The following is a 16,498-nucleotide window of genomic DNA, read 5'->3' on the forward strand; positions in this document are numbered from 1 at the left end:
TGGGGCCGCAGGAGTGGGGAGGGGCCAAGAGGAGGCTTGGAGAGCCAACACAACTTGGTCCTTGTGCCTACATCCTGTTCCTTCATCCCTCTTCTGGAACTCCTTTCCTAACACCACCCACGACCTTCTCCAGCCATTAGACCAGTCCCCGCAGTGGGCAATCCTACAAAATGTGTGAGGGACTGTTCAGTCTGGGAGGGGCTCAGGGACCACCAGGGTGCAGAGAGAGGGGCACGAAGGCCTACCTGGAGGTGGGACTTGCCTGGTAGCTGAGCTTTCTGGCTGCACTGGGTGCTGGTTGTCTGAGTTGTGATGAGCTCACCTACCTTTGCCAGGGTCAGGCACTGTCTGTGAGGGAGGTAGCTGTTGAAGAAGAGGCTTCAGCTGTGTTCTCATTGCTTCAGAAAACTCATCTGGAGCTTCCTTCTGGGGAACTCAAAGTGAAAGTGTAAATCTGGGGAGTTCTCAGGTATGCAACTGTGTGGTTTAGTGGTTTCATTTTGAGACTTTAGTTGAAGTCTTGGTTTTGTCAGCTGTGTGACCTTGAGCAAGTCCACTCAAAGGACCAGTATTTGCACAAATCCAGGAGGCAAGATGTCTGATGGAGGAAATGATGGCTCTGGGCCTAATTTTAATGAACACATCTTTAGCGAGCTGGTCCAGGGGAGGGGTGTGAGATGAGAGATGAGCAGGAGAGGAATCTGGAGATGCATGCCAATATCCACTGTTTAGGGCCTCCACACCATTTTGGGGAAACACACACACACATATGCACATACAAAGTACTACCACAGAAATCTGATCCAATACAATGGAAGGGCTGGGGGAGGGCCAGCAAGCTGGGGAGACCTCACAGAAGTAGCCTTCAAGTTGTGTCTTGAAGAATAATTAGGAGTTTGTTGGGTAGACAGAGAGGGAAGGGTTACAGCTTGTACAACGGCTTTGCACACGAGTGTCACGCGCTGCAGCCAGGCATAGCCCAGTGGCAGTCCACAATGGCCAGGGCCCCTTGAGGGAGACGACGTGTCGCTGGTGTGGAAATGCTGGTGGGGCTCCCTCCCCGCTACCCTGGAAGAAGCAGCACAGAGCTCCCCTGGAAGCTGCTGTGTGAATTTCAGTCCCTGGAAATCCCATGGAGGAAATAGACATACTCCTTTGCTCATTTGGGAGTTTGGGTTATTAACACAGTTTTCCCAGAGACTCTAAGCCAGAAGTTCATGTTGGTTTTTATGTTCTTCCTTCCATGGAACTCAAAAGAGCCCATTAAAAGAAAGAAAATTAAGTCAGATGCCTATAGTGGATAGGCTTCTGAAGGAATTCTCCACCACAAAGCTATCTGAAATGGAATGTTCATTTTTCTCTTGATTCTTTTACTGTGTCTGAATAACCAAGGCAATTTGATTCATTGTTTTAAAACAAAACCCAGCCAAGCCAGCTATGTGGCATTACGTAGCCCAAACCCCTCCCCACCTTCCCCAGTTTCTTTTCACTGAATTTCTCCCCTTTAGCTAGGTATTTGAACATCACAGTAAAGTCAGTTGGTGTTTGGTCTCCTTTGTTTTTCATAAGATGGAGTTTTCAGTATATCAGCTGTCTTATTTATGTAATGAAGGGAATCTGGAAAGTTCCTTCCAGGGCTTAGACCAATCTCTGGGACCATGTCCAGTTTTCTGTATGTCTACGTGCTGCACACATAGTGTGAGAGAGAAATTGATTTTGACCAACTGAGAAGTCTGACATTGTTGCAGGATCCCCCCTCCGTCAATAGGAAGGCACAGGTGATTCAAGAATGAGTCGTTTTCTACTCTTCCTGTCGATAGAAAGCTTTGTCTTTGATTTAGGGTTCGGCAGTTATACCCCGGGAAATGTGGTCCCCTCTGCTCTTCCTGAATGCCATCCTGATTCCTGAACAAGTGCTCATATTGGAGAAAAACACTTCGAGTTGGCCAAATTCTGTCCTAAGACTGAGCACAGCTTTCCAATTCCCTGCGTCCGGCCAAGGGCAGAATGAGGCCAGGGCCCAGTGTGTTTGATCCCTTAGCCAATATGACAGGCTATTTACAAACACGCAGAAGGGTTGACTTCGTTCCTCAGACCTCAGGCAGAACTCTGGTTTCAGGACTGCATCCTGGTGGAACTCCTAGGGACCAAAAGAAGAGGGAGATGAAATAGGTGAAAAAAGTGGCTGGTTTTCAAGGCATATGGCATGTAGTTTTTCAGAGGCTTTAAATTCTTAATTTGCACCTCTCTTGTTACTGTCGCTATAGTAGCCAGTGGCACTTCTTTTTGTTTTGACATCTGACATTATTTTACGCCTTTGCTCTTCCTTTCATTTCACACAACGGCATTTTAATTTTAAAAGAAAAGTGCATCCGGAACCAGTCCTACGGCTTTCAGACTAGCTGTCTGGCGTCCAGTCGCGCTCAACAGATGTTTGTTGAATGAATAAACGAATGAGTGAAATGATTCTCTTGAAAAAGTTCCAAGAATCTTTACTTTCAGCAAAGTTTTCGGCACCCTCACCCGCCCCCACCCCGCCCAAGTATCCTTAATGGATTTCAGAGATAAACTGGCAAAGTTAGACTTTTTGGAGAAACTCCACCAAAAACCTGTCTGAAAGAGAATGTTCATTTTCCTTTTGATTCTAATATTGGGCTTGAATAACAAGTGCAATTCCACTCAAAGACTGAAAAGCAAAGGGACCCGGATCCTCCGCAGGTCCCCCGGCCAGGGATCGGCTCTGAGCTGGACAGGTTAAGGGTGCAGGGCTCGGGTCAGGGAGACCAGGACCGGGAGATGGGCCTGGCGCTTGTGTCCCGCCCTGGGTCTCGTGCCGGCGCCTGAACGCGGCGCCGACTCAGGGTTGGAGGGACACAGGGGCCGGCGGGTCCCCAGGGCGGGCGCGAGGGCCCCGCGCAGGTGTCGGGCCTCGCGCGGGGTGCGACGGGGGTGCGCGGGGCCTGGGAGACCCGAGAGAGACGTTATTGTTACACTGTAACGAGTCTGATTAACATGCTCCTGACACTTTCTCTTAGTTTCTCGGGCTCCTAGCAACAGCGCACAAAGGCGCGGGATTGTCCCGTGCTCCGCGGGGACACGGGGCAGCCTTTGATCTGCTACCATTACAGCGGGGCTGCGCGACAGGCTCGCAGGCTCCGGGCGGCCCGCGGTCCCGGCGCACTGGGCGCCCCAGCCCCGTCTGCCCGACGGCCGCAGCTCCGGGAGCGGCCAACGCGCGGGACGGGGCCGCGGGGCACAGCAGCCGGGCCCCGCGGGTCTCCGCGTGGGTGCGCCCTCGACCTCGGGCCTCGGGCAGCTCGGGCGGCCGGGCGCGAACCTGGCAGGTCCCGGCCCCGCGCGCGCACATCCTTCCGACGGGGCGCGCGGTTCCCGAGCTCGCCCGCCCTTACCGTCGCAAGAAACAAACAGTAAAACCGAGCGGGTCGCTTACAATTCCAGAAAACAAAAATTAAAGAAAAAAAAAAAAAGACAGAAGCAAGCGATAAACAAATCCCAAAAGATTTTATAAAACACTAAAAAAATTTAAAAATTCTTCAGGCTTCAGCCCGTTTTGCTGTTAACTGGGCTCGATCGGCAGCAAACCACCAAAAGGCACTAACGATGATTTCGGTTCCTTCTTACACATCACTTTCTTTACGTTGTGGGCAATTCTTACTGAATCGGAAGGATATATGCTGCCAAATAATTGATGAAATTTAAACAAACCACCACCACCATAACCCGTCACAGAAGAGCATAAAGCCGCCGGTCCCACCGCGCAAGCTTCCAGGTACTAAGCTAGGTATTTGAAAGTAATGTATTTTCCATTTTGTTCGTTCTCTTAACCCCCTACCCTACCCCGATTTACAATAAAGCGCGGAAAGAAAGACTAAGGTTTTAACATTTAAATTTTGAGCTCTGCTAATTACTTTCGCCCTACGTAGCAATGTGAAAACCTTGCGGGGGGAGGGTCTCCGGGCCGGGAGGGCAGCGTCCCCGAGCCTGGGGCACAAGCTTTACCGTTACAGACCAGTTCGGTGACCCTCGGCAGCATTAATATGCACAAGATCCTGCTGTTAATCTCAGAACCCGTTTTGTATCATTCATTGCCCACCAAGTACTAGAGGTAAAAATAAAAATCAAAACGGAAGACATTAAGCTTTCCAAGAGAAACAGAAACCATAAAAGCAGAATGCCCTTCAAATAAAGAAGCAAATATTATCTCCTCCTCTTAAGACATCATTAGAAAATTCACCATCCCTACTGAAGGTCAGTTGCCCGACCTCCCGCAGAACTATTAGGGGCTGGGGTGTTCATGATAGTAACACGCATTATTTTAGAAGAGGGGAGGAAAAAAAAAAAAAAACAACCATATGGTTAGTTCCGTTAACCCAGCAAAATATGCCAGGCAACGAGTTACTTTCAAATTCAAATTGGAGGAACCAGGTCTTCATTCTTGAAGTTACTTTTCCCAGTCAATCCTTGGAGGAGAGGGCAGCCAGCGGTTCAATGCTTGTAAACCTGAAAGGAACTGCACTCAGATGCCGGGGGACTTCCCAACTTGTGCTCAGGGACAGTGCCTGACTGGAGTTCCCCCTCACCATTTCAATAAAACATGATTGTATTGATATAATCCTCTATACATTAAAATGAGGTTGTCACAGATTGTCATTAAGACCTCAGTAAAACAATGAAGACATTATTGGGCACCCCCCCTCAGGCAAGGTATTAGGGAATAAAACAATCTACACCACGCGGGTCCTATTGAGATTAATGAAAAAATTATGCAAAAAAACTCAATTTCATTTTCCCATGACGGGGCTTTGCATACATACAGTCAGTCTTGCCTTACACCTGATGATTTATTAAACTAATCTACAGTGATCACCACTGATGTTCTCAACTCAATCTTGTCCTGCCTCATTTTCTAAGTAATTGTTTCTCATTAGTTCTGATAATGTTTTAATAGTGTTACCCATAATTTAGCCCCCAAGAATTAATAACAGGGGGGTAATATGGCAAAGCAGCTTGTGATGAGCTGCACAAAATATAAACAGGTATGGTTTTTAATTAATCAGATTACTGCAAGTTTCTCTTCTTGTAGCCAGTCCATTCCTAGCTCGGAGGAATCCCCAGGTTGGGCATTGTCACATACTAAGTGGTCTCAGCTAACTGAGCCCTCCCTCCCTCCCATCCTCCCTGTATTACCTTCAACCACCTGGGGCACCAAAGAGATGTGGGTGGGAAAACAGTGAGGAAACCTCTGGCCTCCCAGTATCTCCTTGTCTTGGGGTTTTGTTCTTCAAGGAATGAGGCACAACACGTTTCTGACCCTGACTAAAGCCTCTCTAGGTCCCTCATTTGGATCTATGCTCAGAGAGCTGGACCTTGGTCTAGATTTTGGCTCCAGTGGGGCCCAGTGTCATGATCCTACCATAACTGGGACTACAGGGTTATAAGGAAGATGATAAATCTGGCACTTAGGGAGACTTAAACAGCAAGGTGGTATTGTTGGAACAAAGTGCGGTTTGAGATAAAGGGTGTGGTGACCAGTCCAACATGGTTGGGGACCTAGGAACCCAGGTCCCGCCAGCCCATTGGTGATGGGGGAGGGGGAGAAACAGCCAGGCCCGGGCTCTCAGGGCCATTTGGAGACCTTGCTGAGAGGACTGCTTTTCCCGAGACCACATGTCTTTGTCGTGGCATCTGGGGTCCCTCAGAGGGGATGCCTGGCTCTCAGTGAGCCCCAGGCTCTAGGAGGTCCACCGGTAGGGTTTGGGGGTTGCCTAGGTAATTCGGGGGAGACTAGAATGTCTCCCTTTCATGCTGTCAAAGCCTGAGGGAATTATCTGGATCGACACGTGAGGACGGGTGGGAGCGGCTGAGTTGAAGTGGGGGCTGCCTGTAGGGAAGTATGAAGAAAGGCTTTTATTACCTTCTTTTAAGACAGGCCGTGCCTACGCTAACACCCTGAGGGTGTTATATTACTGGTCAAAATGAGAGGGTGCCTCCCTCTGCCTTCTGAGTAGTCCTCCTGTGTCTGTGTTCCGAGCAGCAGGGTCCTGCTGCGTGGGCACCTGTGGTCCCGGTTTACCCTGTGCACACCGACTACCAGCCTAGGCGGGCACAGCTGCATAATGGGTTGGGGGATGGCTTTTCCTGTAACTGCTGCCCACTGCCACTGTCCGCAGTCCTGAAGCCCAATTTGGCTGGAGGCCAGTCATCTCCCAAGTCGGTCGAGATACCATCTTCCTCCTTCCAGCCGCTGAGTGAGGATGAGGCTGGCTCCTACCTTCCTTTCCAGCTAACTCTGGAGCAGCACCGGGTGACAGTGCTCTCGAGGGGTTGGAGAGGGTTGCACCGAGGAGGGAGGCGTGCTGCCCAGGGTAGACAGGACTCCAGCCAAGTACATCCTATCTTTGGTTAAGAGCTGTCTCCTCAGATCCCATGTTTGGGAAGTTGAGTTGGTGTCTCAAGCACGTGTCTCCCAGAACCACCCAGCCTGGGTCAGGTTTCTTTGTGTGCCCCCTTCTTGCCCTGCACTGGGTGGCGGGAGCTGCATGACGGTGTGCGGGCCTCTCCCACTTTGCTTGGTTCCATGGTGCCTTTCCTTGTATATAACCTTCAGCCCTACTCCCCTCACAGACTTCCTGGAGGAACTGGAAGAAGTAGGGGAAAGCTGACCCCTGGTTGGGGCGCACGGTAGGGGCCACGTAGGAAATAAACCAAAAGGACATAGGAGGAGGTAAAAAGTGAAAATAAAAAACAACTGTTTTCTATTTACAAATTTAAATAAACAGAACAGCCTTCCCCGCGGTGTTTGTCTAAGAGCAGCAGCCTTGCTGCTGTGTAGGTCATGGAAAGGCTGGTGTAGAGTTTAAAACTTCCCATTCTGTTAATTTCTTAAAGAACAGTCGTCCAGAGTCTCCACACAAAAGCTCATGATTTAATGAGGAGCAGAAACAAAATCTCTGATTGTTGGTGTTTCAAATTTCATTGGCGTCCTCTGGCAAACACAAGTTGATCCTTCGCAGCTTCAATACCCTTTAGCCTTCAATATAAGAGCACATGCTGAATAGGGAAGAATGGCTGGTTGTTATGTTTATTTACCCTTACTACAAGCTGGGTTAACCTCTTCAAAACAGCTTTACTAAGCCCGTTAACCACACCACCCATATGACCTGTAGCAGCATCTCTAATGTGATGCAAATCTCGCAGGGGACCATATGCAGCAGCTCTGAGGCATTGTGTCCTCTTAGAGGCTACACGTTTATTGCTGAGGGGGCCCTGTCCTGGCCATACATTTACAGGGGGAAATGGCCTCAATGGCAAACAGTTAAACAGGGAAATAAAGGGAGAGAATGGATGGCCTTGTGTTTCTGCACATTTATTTTTTAATTGCTGGTAACTGTTGACCCAAAGCATTCGCCCAGAATGAGGGCTTTCATAGTCATCATTTGGCAGTTCAAGGATAGGGATGACTCATTTTGAGGGGTGGAGGTTAACAGTAATCAGTTTTGAAGATTTATTTTTAGAAGATATGTATATAAAACAGTAAGGTACTTAAGTCAACTTTTCTGCCATCTCTGTTGTTTTATCAGATTACTAGTGAAATAAACACCAACACTTTATTTAGTTATTATTTTTTAAAGGGTTAGCCTTTCTTAAAGGTATTTATGCTGTCAAGTGAACAAATGAACAATGTGGGTAACATCTAACATGAATGGGGTGAAGGGAGTACACATATTCAGGAAAGATCTGTTACATCAAAGACCTAACTTCCCCTCACAGCCCATCTCTTCCCACTATTTTATATCCTTGCGAAATTAAAAGTCCATACTTATAACATTCATGAACAATAAAATCATAAGCTTGGAACCAAAAAGAAGAAAGTTCATTTTTAAAGGAATAACTGAGCAGTGAGATAACCCACCCCCGCCCCCGCCAAAAAAAATTGTGATTACCATGAACTATAAATGGAGAAAAGCTCCAATCTGGCATACTAACAAGTTGCCTTGAGTATTATGGTTTGTCTTTAAGAAACCCACTGTATATGTTCGGCCCACCTGATGAGAGCTTCATTTAACAGATCATTTTTCCTTGATGGATGTGGCAAGCGTAACAATGTTCTGGGCCTGCTTCAGTAATGGCATGTCGATCATACTCCCTCGGAAAGTAAAGGCTCCCTGGAAGACAGAGAACACAAACTTCCTGAAAGAATGCTCGGAAATTACAGGCTTCCTTTCTGCACACACTTGTACAACAAGAACATTTTAGATTCCACCTGAATTGTACTGACTTTCCTACCCAACTTTCGAGAAAAGCCAAAGTAAATTACAGGGGAAAGATTTCTTTTTAGCTCCTAAAGAGGGGGAAAAAACCTTCAGCATTTTAATGGAGAGGAAAAACATCATACACAAAGTACTGGAAACTGTTCATTTAATACTTGAAATCAAGCAGAAAACAACAGTGGAAGGAAAATGTAAATATTTCCTTATATAGCTTTTGAAATATTGCATAGAATTGTGAAAACAGTAATATGCTCTGGAAACTGACTATTGTTTGAAAAAATAATTGTATAATCCAGTTAATGGAAAAGTGCTTCCTTCTTGGTGTAACATAATTGAGGGTAACACCATCATGTGATGAGAAAATGTGAGGTAGGATTATACTGAGTAAAAAGAGATCCCTCTGTTGGTACACACTTGCAGAAGAGGATTAAAATGACAGGGAACATGACTAACAAAGAAATCATAAGTTTGTTGAATGGTGAGACTGGAAAGAACCTGAAATCTCCTGGTTTATTCCCATTTTACAGATTCACTTTTTTCTAACCTTCTGCAAATACTTACGGAATGTGTCATGTGATCTCAGTCCTGTTTTAGATGAGGAAACTGAGGCCCAGAGTGGTGAAGGGATTTTTCTAAGACCACTTCACTAGAAAAAGTTATAGCTGGGGTTAATACTTTGGTCTCAGAACCTCAAGCCTTCATTAGAGAACCCCCATTAAGATGACAAGGTAGTTTCTTTAGTGCCTCAGAAAAAGAAGAATTAAACGGACAGAGGAAGTATGCCCAGAATCTGAAGTTAATGTCTGGTTATTCATGTTCTTTTAATCACTTCTTTTTGCTGTTTGCAATCAAAGCTCTTCTTAATTCTCCTTCTTTCTACCTGTTGGTAAGGATGCTGGTGTGAGTGCAGAGCAGGTGGTCTTCTGAGACCTGCAGGTGGACTGGAGCAATCATAATCCCTGCTGACAGTCGAGCTGTACATATTGCTGCCCCTTTCTGGGTTGCACAAGTACCACCTTCTCAACAGTCAATGCTGTCTTTATTCAGGACTTCTTTCCTGGGCTCTCTGGAAACCCTCATCTCTTACAGTAATGTAGAGCTATACATAGGATAGAGGTTAAAAAACTGGCAAGGAATCCTTCACAGTGACTTTGAAATTTATTTTTTAATTAAGAGAGATTTAAAAGTCATTCGGATTAGAGTCCTCACCAGTCCCTAACCTTCTCAGCCTTAGAGTGATATCTGATTCGTGTGAATACCTGCATGGCCTAAAATCCTGTATCATTATGTCATTTTCCAACCCTCCCATTTTTACTATTTATACTCCCAGACTCGTCTTTGCCTAATTTCATTCAGCCTAGAGCTAATTTTGGTCATCTCTGTGACCATGATGAATTTTATGAATTTGGTTAGAAGTTCTAAGGATATTCTGTGGGTTAGCATGACACGTGACATCAGGGCGTGGGGCTCACGCTGTTTTACAAGGCAATAGTCTAGTTTTCTTATTGGAGTAAATGATGAAGACCAAAGGCCTCCTGGTTATCTGCTCACCAAGTGGATTACGGCCCTGTAAACCAGCACATCTGTCCTGCTAAAGCCTGAAGAATAGGCTGGAGAGATGAAATTAGCATAGACGCACATGAAATCAAAACGATGCACAGAGAATCAGGATGACGGCTCTGGGTCTACTCCATGTTTCCTGAATCTGCTTTGGATTCTACACGCACATCTAAAATGCAAAATATTTTATGTAGTTTTTCAACACAGGGAGATCATTCCCTTCGTTTAAGGTGGCAGATTTTGCTTGACTGCGTGAGGCTTAAACTGGAAAACAAAAGTTTAACATTTTTGTTCTTTGTTTCCTTCATCTCTGCAGATTGAAGAGTTTAGTGTTAAACAGACTTCCTAATACGAATATCCTCCTGCTCTCACATATCAACCTAGAATACGGTTGGTTTTTTTTAACATCTGGATCTACATGTGAAATGTGAACAGTCTGCTGGTCAGGATTTGGAAAGATCCAAATTGTCAAAAGCTACTTGGATTTGCAGGGAGGGTTTGAAACATTCCGTAATGGATGATCATAGATAAGTTTCAGTTTTCACAGCTCAGTGCATTCCTGAGAAACTGGTGTACTATTTTGAAGAGGGAACTTCCATCAGCTTGAAGATTCAGACTATTATTTGGTTTAAAATGCCTTCAAACAGTGACTCATTCATGGTTAAAAACCTTAACAACCATGATTACAACAATAATAATAGCTATAATTTCTTGAGCAGTTGCTAGCCCCAGGGTTGTGCCTGGCTCTTGACATGATTTATTTCATGTAATGCTCATAACAACACTGTGAGGTAGATACTATGACCTAACCCCATTAGCAAATTGTTTTTCTTTTTCTTTTCAATTATGGTAAAAACACATAACATAAATCCACATTCTTAATCATTTTGCAGTGTATAGGTCTGTTATGTTAAGTAGATTCACACTGTTGTGCAACAGATCTCCAGAACTTTTTCATCTTGCAAAAGTGAAACTTGGTACCCATTAGACAACTGCTCCCCCTTCCCCCTCCTCCACCCCCTGGCAGCCACCCTTCTGCTTTCTGTTTCTATGGGTATGTATCCATCTCCATTTTATAACTGAGGAAACTGAGGCACAACGAAACTAGTATGAATCTGCCCTATAGCTAGTAAGTACAGAACTGGACTGACTGACTGACTGACTGACTGACTGACTGACTGACTGAATCAATCAAACACCTGTCCCCCAACCCCACTACCCTCACCAAAAAAAAAAAAAAAAAAAAAAAAAAGAACTGGGGTTAAAACCTAGCTCTGTTTGATCCAAAGAGTGTGCTCCAGGCTTAGGCTCCAGGCTTTTTTTTGTTGTTGTTATCAATTGTTCTCTGAGTGGGCTGCTTGGCCACCTGAATCAGACTCATATGATGGGGAGGTGGCTTGTTAAAATTCACATTCTTGGGCTCCATCATATAAGGTTTCACGCAGAAGGCCTAGGGGTTGGCCAGGAACCCACTGATGTTTCTAATGCACATTCAAATTTGAGAAGCTCTGTGTTTTAGCTCTCCTGGGTAGAAACGGTTAGGCCAGCTTTGATATGGGTACTCTATCCCTGCCCTCAAGGAGCCTACAGTTTGCTGATAGAGACAGGGAAGAAAAGAAACTGGCACCGTAAAAAGCAACAAGAATTAGAGGAAGAGCCAGTGTGATGAGCATGGAGATGTCCAAGGCCTGAAAAGTTTGCTCTTCTTGCCAATTAGGACCATGTTTGCCAGTTTCCACTGTTCACTCAGAAGTGATGCTGTGTACCTACTGCATGTCATACACTTCCTGCGAGAGCTGTCATGGAGCTCTGTACACATGGGCTTTTATTCAGCAATTACCTATTGAGTTATTTGTTGTAATAAATCACTAGTCAGCCACTTTGGCACATTACAATACACACCTATGGCTTCAGCCTCCTGGAAGTGAAGAGGAATATCACCTTACCATAGGTGTTATCTGCATAGGAAGGAAAACAACATTGGGCTGTAGTTTTTCTAACATCTGGGTCATTGCCAGGTGGTAAGATAGGCATTGAGATAACATGAACTTTATCAGACCGTGAAGTTCTTCGTGGGGGAGAATCTTATGATCTGATGGCGAGAGTATTGGTGATGATGACAATAATAATCACATTTATGGGAAATATTCATATATTTTGCATTTCTGGCACTTTTTTTCCCCTCTAGAGTACTAAAAGAGTAATTTCCTAGAATCCATAAATTGATCTAATTCTTTCCCTACTCATTATGTTTTCAAATAACTTCTTTGGGCGTTCAGGGAGTTCTCTCTAGCACATTCCCATGATGGCGTTGCTTTGTCAGAATTAATGATATCTGAGCACAGCTGTTATAGTCCTTCTTTTTCAGAGTGACACTCTCTTCCTTTATGATGCTGAAGTCCTATGCCCATAAGTTATTTACCTCACTACAGTTCCCAGGGAATTCCTAAAACTTTTAGTCAGTTTTGGCCACTATGAAATTTGTCTTCAAGACCTTGGTGTGCCCTCTTCTTGCTAAGATCTCTCAGGCCCAGCCATTACCTCCTGTGAAACAGCTCTTCCTTACTCACAAAGTTAGTTGCTCCTTAATGCCCCTCAAAGTGGGGGAAATGCTGCTCTCACAGAGACACTCTGATAGGCACCATTTCATTTTTCTTTCTCTCCCATTTTTCAACCTATCACACTTGGAGAATCCTTGGACAGGACCTAGGTCCCCTCACAATTCAGTTAAGGGGTAAGGATGCAAGTTTGGTTGCCAGGCATCCAAAGCCCAATGGGGAGGCTGCCCAGCTCCCAGGCTGGCTAGCAGAGAGGTCTCACTGAGAGAGTGCTGGGACACCTGCAGGGGAGTTGCATCTTCTTAATTGGGACCATGATGTTATTTTTCTAAAATACTAGATAAGATCATCCATTTGCTTAAAACTAGTCAGTTGGCCAACACTTGTTGAGCCTCCAGTAGGACACAGTGACTGACCTCAACAAATGTGATGTTGGGTTGGGGTCAGGTTAACTCATGCAAAGACTTAGTTAAATGCAAGCGAGTCTATCTGTAAGTGGTGCTTAAGGAATGAGGAGCCACAGAGAGAGCCATCAAAATGGGGTGGTTTAGCCAGGGAAGGGCTCTGAGGAACACGTACTTTTAAAGACAGCTTTAGGTCAGAGATGCCAAATGAAGGTGAAGAGAGGGGCAAGGGAAATGAAGCAGCACATTGACATGTGAGAGTGGCGTTGGCCTTCTGTGTTCTGCAAGAGCCCCCTGTGCCTCTGGTCACCAGTGACTCAGCAGGTCAAGTAAAATGAAGGACCACAGTATGAGACAGTGGGTTTGTCTATTGACAAAGGGGTTTCTCTAGCGCCTGAAGAAAGGGAACCTAATCTAACCTCAGTTAAAGCAATCTGGAAGAGAGACAACAGACTTCCCTTATGACAAAGCACACAAGACTTAGTTTCTGCTTGATGCAGCCAGCCTGGAACCCATAGGACCCTCTGTTCTTGCTGCCTGCCCTGGTGGACCTGAGACTCACTCATTCTTGGACCCTGAAGGGAGGAAGTTGAACCACCTGTTTCCTTTTCTTTATTCTGGGTAATTTTCCTCTATCCTGGGATCCAACAGTCTGATTTACAGATAAAAAAACTGTGGTTCAGTATTAATTCATCTTTTCAGAGGAACTTATGAGTAGGACAGGACTAGAATTTAAGGTTTTTCACCTCAAATCTCAAACTCTTCCCACTAATCAGTGTACCCCAAAGTATGGCTGGTAACCATGGTAACTAAGATTATAGAAAAAACTTAACATAAAAATTTTAGCATACTTTATATTTAAACTTTTTATTTTGGCATCATTTATAAAAATAACTATCATGTCTAAATTTTTATTTCAGATATAATATTACTTAAAAATAAGACTGAAAAAATTAATGATATATAGGTAAGGTCCAGATAAGCAATATGTGAAAATGCGTTTTTAATAATTGACTTGGAAACAACTGAAATATAACGTGCTTCCATCCTGAGTATCCACCTGAAAGCTCTTACTATAATTATTATTATGGCAGAAATACCAAAAGATATTTTCAGTGAGAAAAAAATTCAGTAATAATTATGTGAATGACATTTTAAGTCCTTAAAAAACCCAAAGCATTTGTAAGAAGGATTAAAGGAGGTGACATTTGATCCTTGTATGAGCTTCTGAATATCAGTAACCCTTTGTTTTACGAATAAACATTTAAAAAACTGCCATTGAGAGTAAAAGAATATTACCGAGGACTTGGGAAATAGAAACATGTTTTCCTAACACTAAATTGCAGTGATAACTTGATAGGTGTTTTAATAATACTTTGAATTAAAATTCAACAGTCATTTACTCCTCTGGCCAGAGAATTTACAGATGCTAATGTATCTCTATTTGAAATTTCTAAAAGTTCAACTGAATTCATGCAACACGGACAAAAATCTACATTGGGCTCATCTGTCGTGACTGCTAGCACTGAAATTCTGACAGGTGACATTCCACGGCTTTTGATGGGGAAGCCCTTTAAATGATTCATAAGAATTTAACAGTTGGAGTATGTGAAGGGGGTTTGTGCCCGATTGGGGAATGCAGTGACAAGCTGGGCTGCTGCCTCAGAGGGGTGTCGGGTGCTGGGGATTCTGCATCCTAGGCAGCCTGTCATACTGATTTTCCAAGTTCTGGAAGGTGGGAAAGCCTGGAGAAGCTCCCTCTTTGCCCCTCCCATTCCCACTTTCCTCTGTAGCTTTCTGGCTTTAAACGAGAGCACAGAAGCACACACGGAGAATGCGATGGAGGGCCCGGCGTGCCCCCAGTGCAGTCACACCTGCCAGGTCCGTGCTGCTTGGCAGGATGCGGGGATCATCTGTCCAAGTGGCTCCCTGTGACTTTCCACCGAACAGAAACAGGCAACTCCCTGGGACGAGCACATTCTGAGATCAAATTCAGGCGCTTGCGGCCAAAACAAACGGTGCACAAAGATGCACAGAGAGAAAGGGGCTTGCTTCTCTGGGTTCTCCCGCTTGAGGCGCTTTCATGCAGCGGTTAGGGATATGGGCTTTCGGGTCAGCTCGACTTGAATTTGAATCTAGGCTCTGCCTTTGCCTGGCTGTGTGTGATCCAGGACAAAGAGCGTTACTTTTCCAAGCCTCAGTGTCTTCATCTGTAAAATGGGGATGACAATACCACCCTTGTAGAGTTGTTTGTAAGGATTAAGTAAAATAACGTATGTCACGTAACAGGCTCTCAGTGCATGGGAGCTACAACTGCTACCAGCACTACCATTACTGTCACCACTGCTGTGACCATGTCCCCAGCGAGGCTGCTGCCACTACCATTACCAGGGTGATCACCTCTATCTGATGGCTGTTACCAGCACCACCACGACCAATGCCGCATGGCTGCTATCACAGAAAGGGCCAGTGAGAAGCAGAGCGTTTGGATTACAACAGGATTCTAGGATTCCAGAGAAGCTTTAAGGGGTCTGCGAAACATCAGCATTCGTGAAGATGTAATGAGCAGAGGCTGATTCACACCTAAAGCTGCCTGTCCCCTCTAAATAAACCCTTGTAAATCACAGACTGAATCGTCCCTTTAAGAAGTAAGTCTCAGGTGCTATGTATATATGACACAGCATCAGTATTTGAAGACAAATACATTTAAAAGAATTAAAAAACTCAGAATATCAGCTGGAGGAGATGCTAATCACATGCAGGTAGCCTGAAGTTAGGAGCATGGCTTACGCTGGAGGCAGTTGTGAAACAGGATAGTTTTTAGCAGACGGTGAGCAGGAAGAGTATAAGCAAAGACAAATGGCCAGATGAGTTAGTGAAAAGGAGGAAGTTCTTTGGAATGTGGAAAGTGAGTGGGTGTAAAATGAAGAGACATCATTAACATTCTGCTTTTTAAGAAGGAAGCATGCAGTCATTTAGCTTTAGCTCTACACAGAAAATAGAACCTGTTAGACACTACGAGGATTAATCTGGGACCTTACCAACAGTTTTAGGAAGCCAGAGGAGCAAAGAAGGAGCAGTGGAAGGTTTGGAAGATGAATTTGGCAGGGAAGGTGGAGGTGGCTGAACAGTAGGGAGGAGAGCTGAGGTGAATGTTTGGGTCAATTATCTTAATATGTGACCAGTCCTGAGATGTCTACTTGCCCAGATGGAGGGTCTCAGTGGACCAGAGCCATCCTTACTTCACAAACGGATAGAGGAAACCAAAGGTGCCTTCTGTTTTTAAAATTCTTCTCAGAGCCCACTAAATGTAGGCAACAAGATTCACCTTTTGAAATATTCAGGCAAAATAACCAGACAGGAATAGACAAGTTTTTATTTTAACTATCTTTTGATAAGGAAATCTGGAAAAATCAGGCCAAGTATGCCAAACAGGAAGCTAGCTACCTACTGAGGTGAAACAATTGGATTGAGAAGCATATTGTAATCCAACAGAGTTTCCACATTTGCTAGCAAATTAGACATTGTGCTTAATTTTCTGTTTTTAAATAGCTTTACTGATGTATAATTTTCATACCATAACATTCACCCATTGTTAAATGTATATAATTCGTTGACTTTACTAATTACATGGAATTCTGCAACTATCACCTCACGCTCAGATTTTTTTGAGACTGGAAATCTT

At 44.7% G+C, this 16,498-nt stretch overlaps 1 protein-coding gene across 3 annotated transcripts in view; it reads right to left on the reverse strand.

The window, feature by feature from the left end:
- Positions 1-597: 597 nt before the first annotated feature.
- CLYBL (citramalyl-CoA lyase) overlaps positions 598-16,498 on the reverse strand; it is a 205,543-nt gene continuing 189,642 nt past the window's right edge. For 2 of the 3 annotated variants that reach the window (XM_010980249.3, XM_031466268.2), the window contains exons 8-9: positions 8,067-8,186; positions 598-2,140 (exon numbers count right to left, since the gene is read on the reverse strand). In XM_010980249.3, coding sequence (XP_010978551.1) covers positions 8,091-8,186 — 96 coding nt within the window. In that variant the 3' untranslated portion in view covers positions 598-2,140; positions 8,067-8,090. Of the gene's footprint in view, positions 2,141-6,924; positions 7,052-8,066; positions 8,187-16,498 lie in introns of those variants that run through there. The other variant, XM_010980250.3, reaches the window with a different exon arrangement.

The sequence above is a fragment of the Camelus dromedarius genome, chromosome 13 (assembly GCF_036321535.1).
Source record: "Camelus dromedarius isolate mCamDro1 chromosome 13, mCamDro1.pat, whole genome shotgun sequence".
Taxonomy (NCBI): domain Eukaryota; kingdom Metazoa; phylum Chordata; class Mammalia; order Artiodactyla; family Camelidae; genus Camelus; species Camelus dromedarius.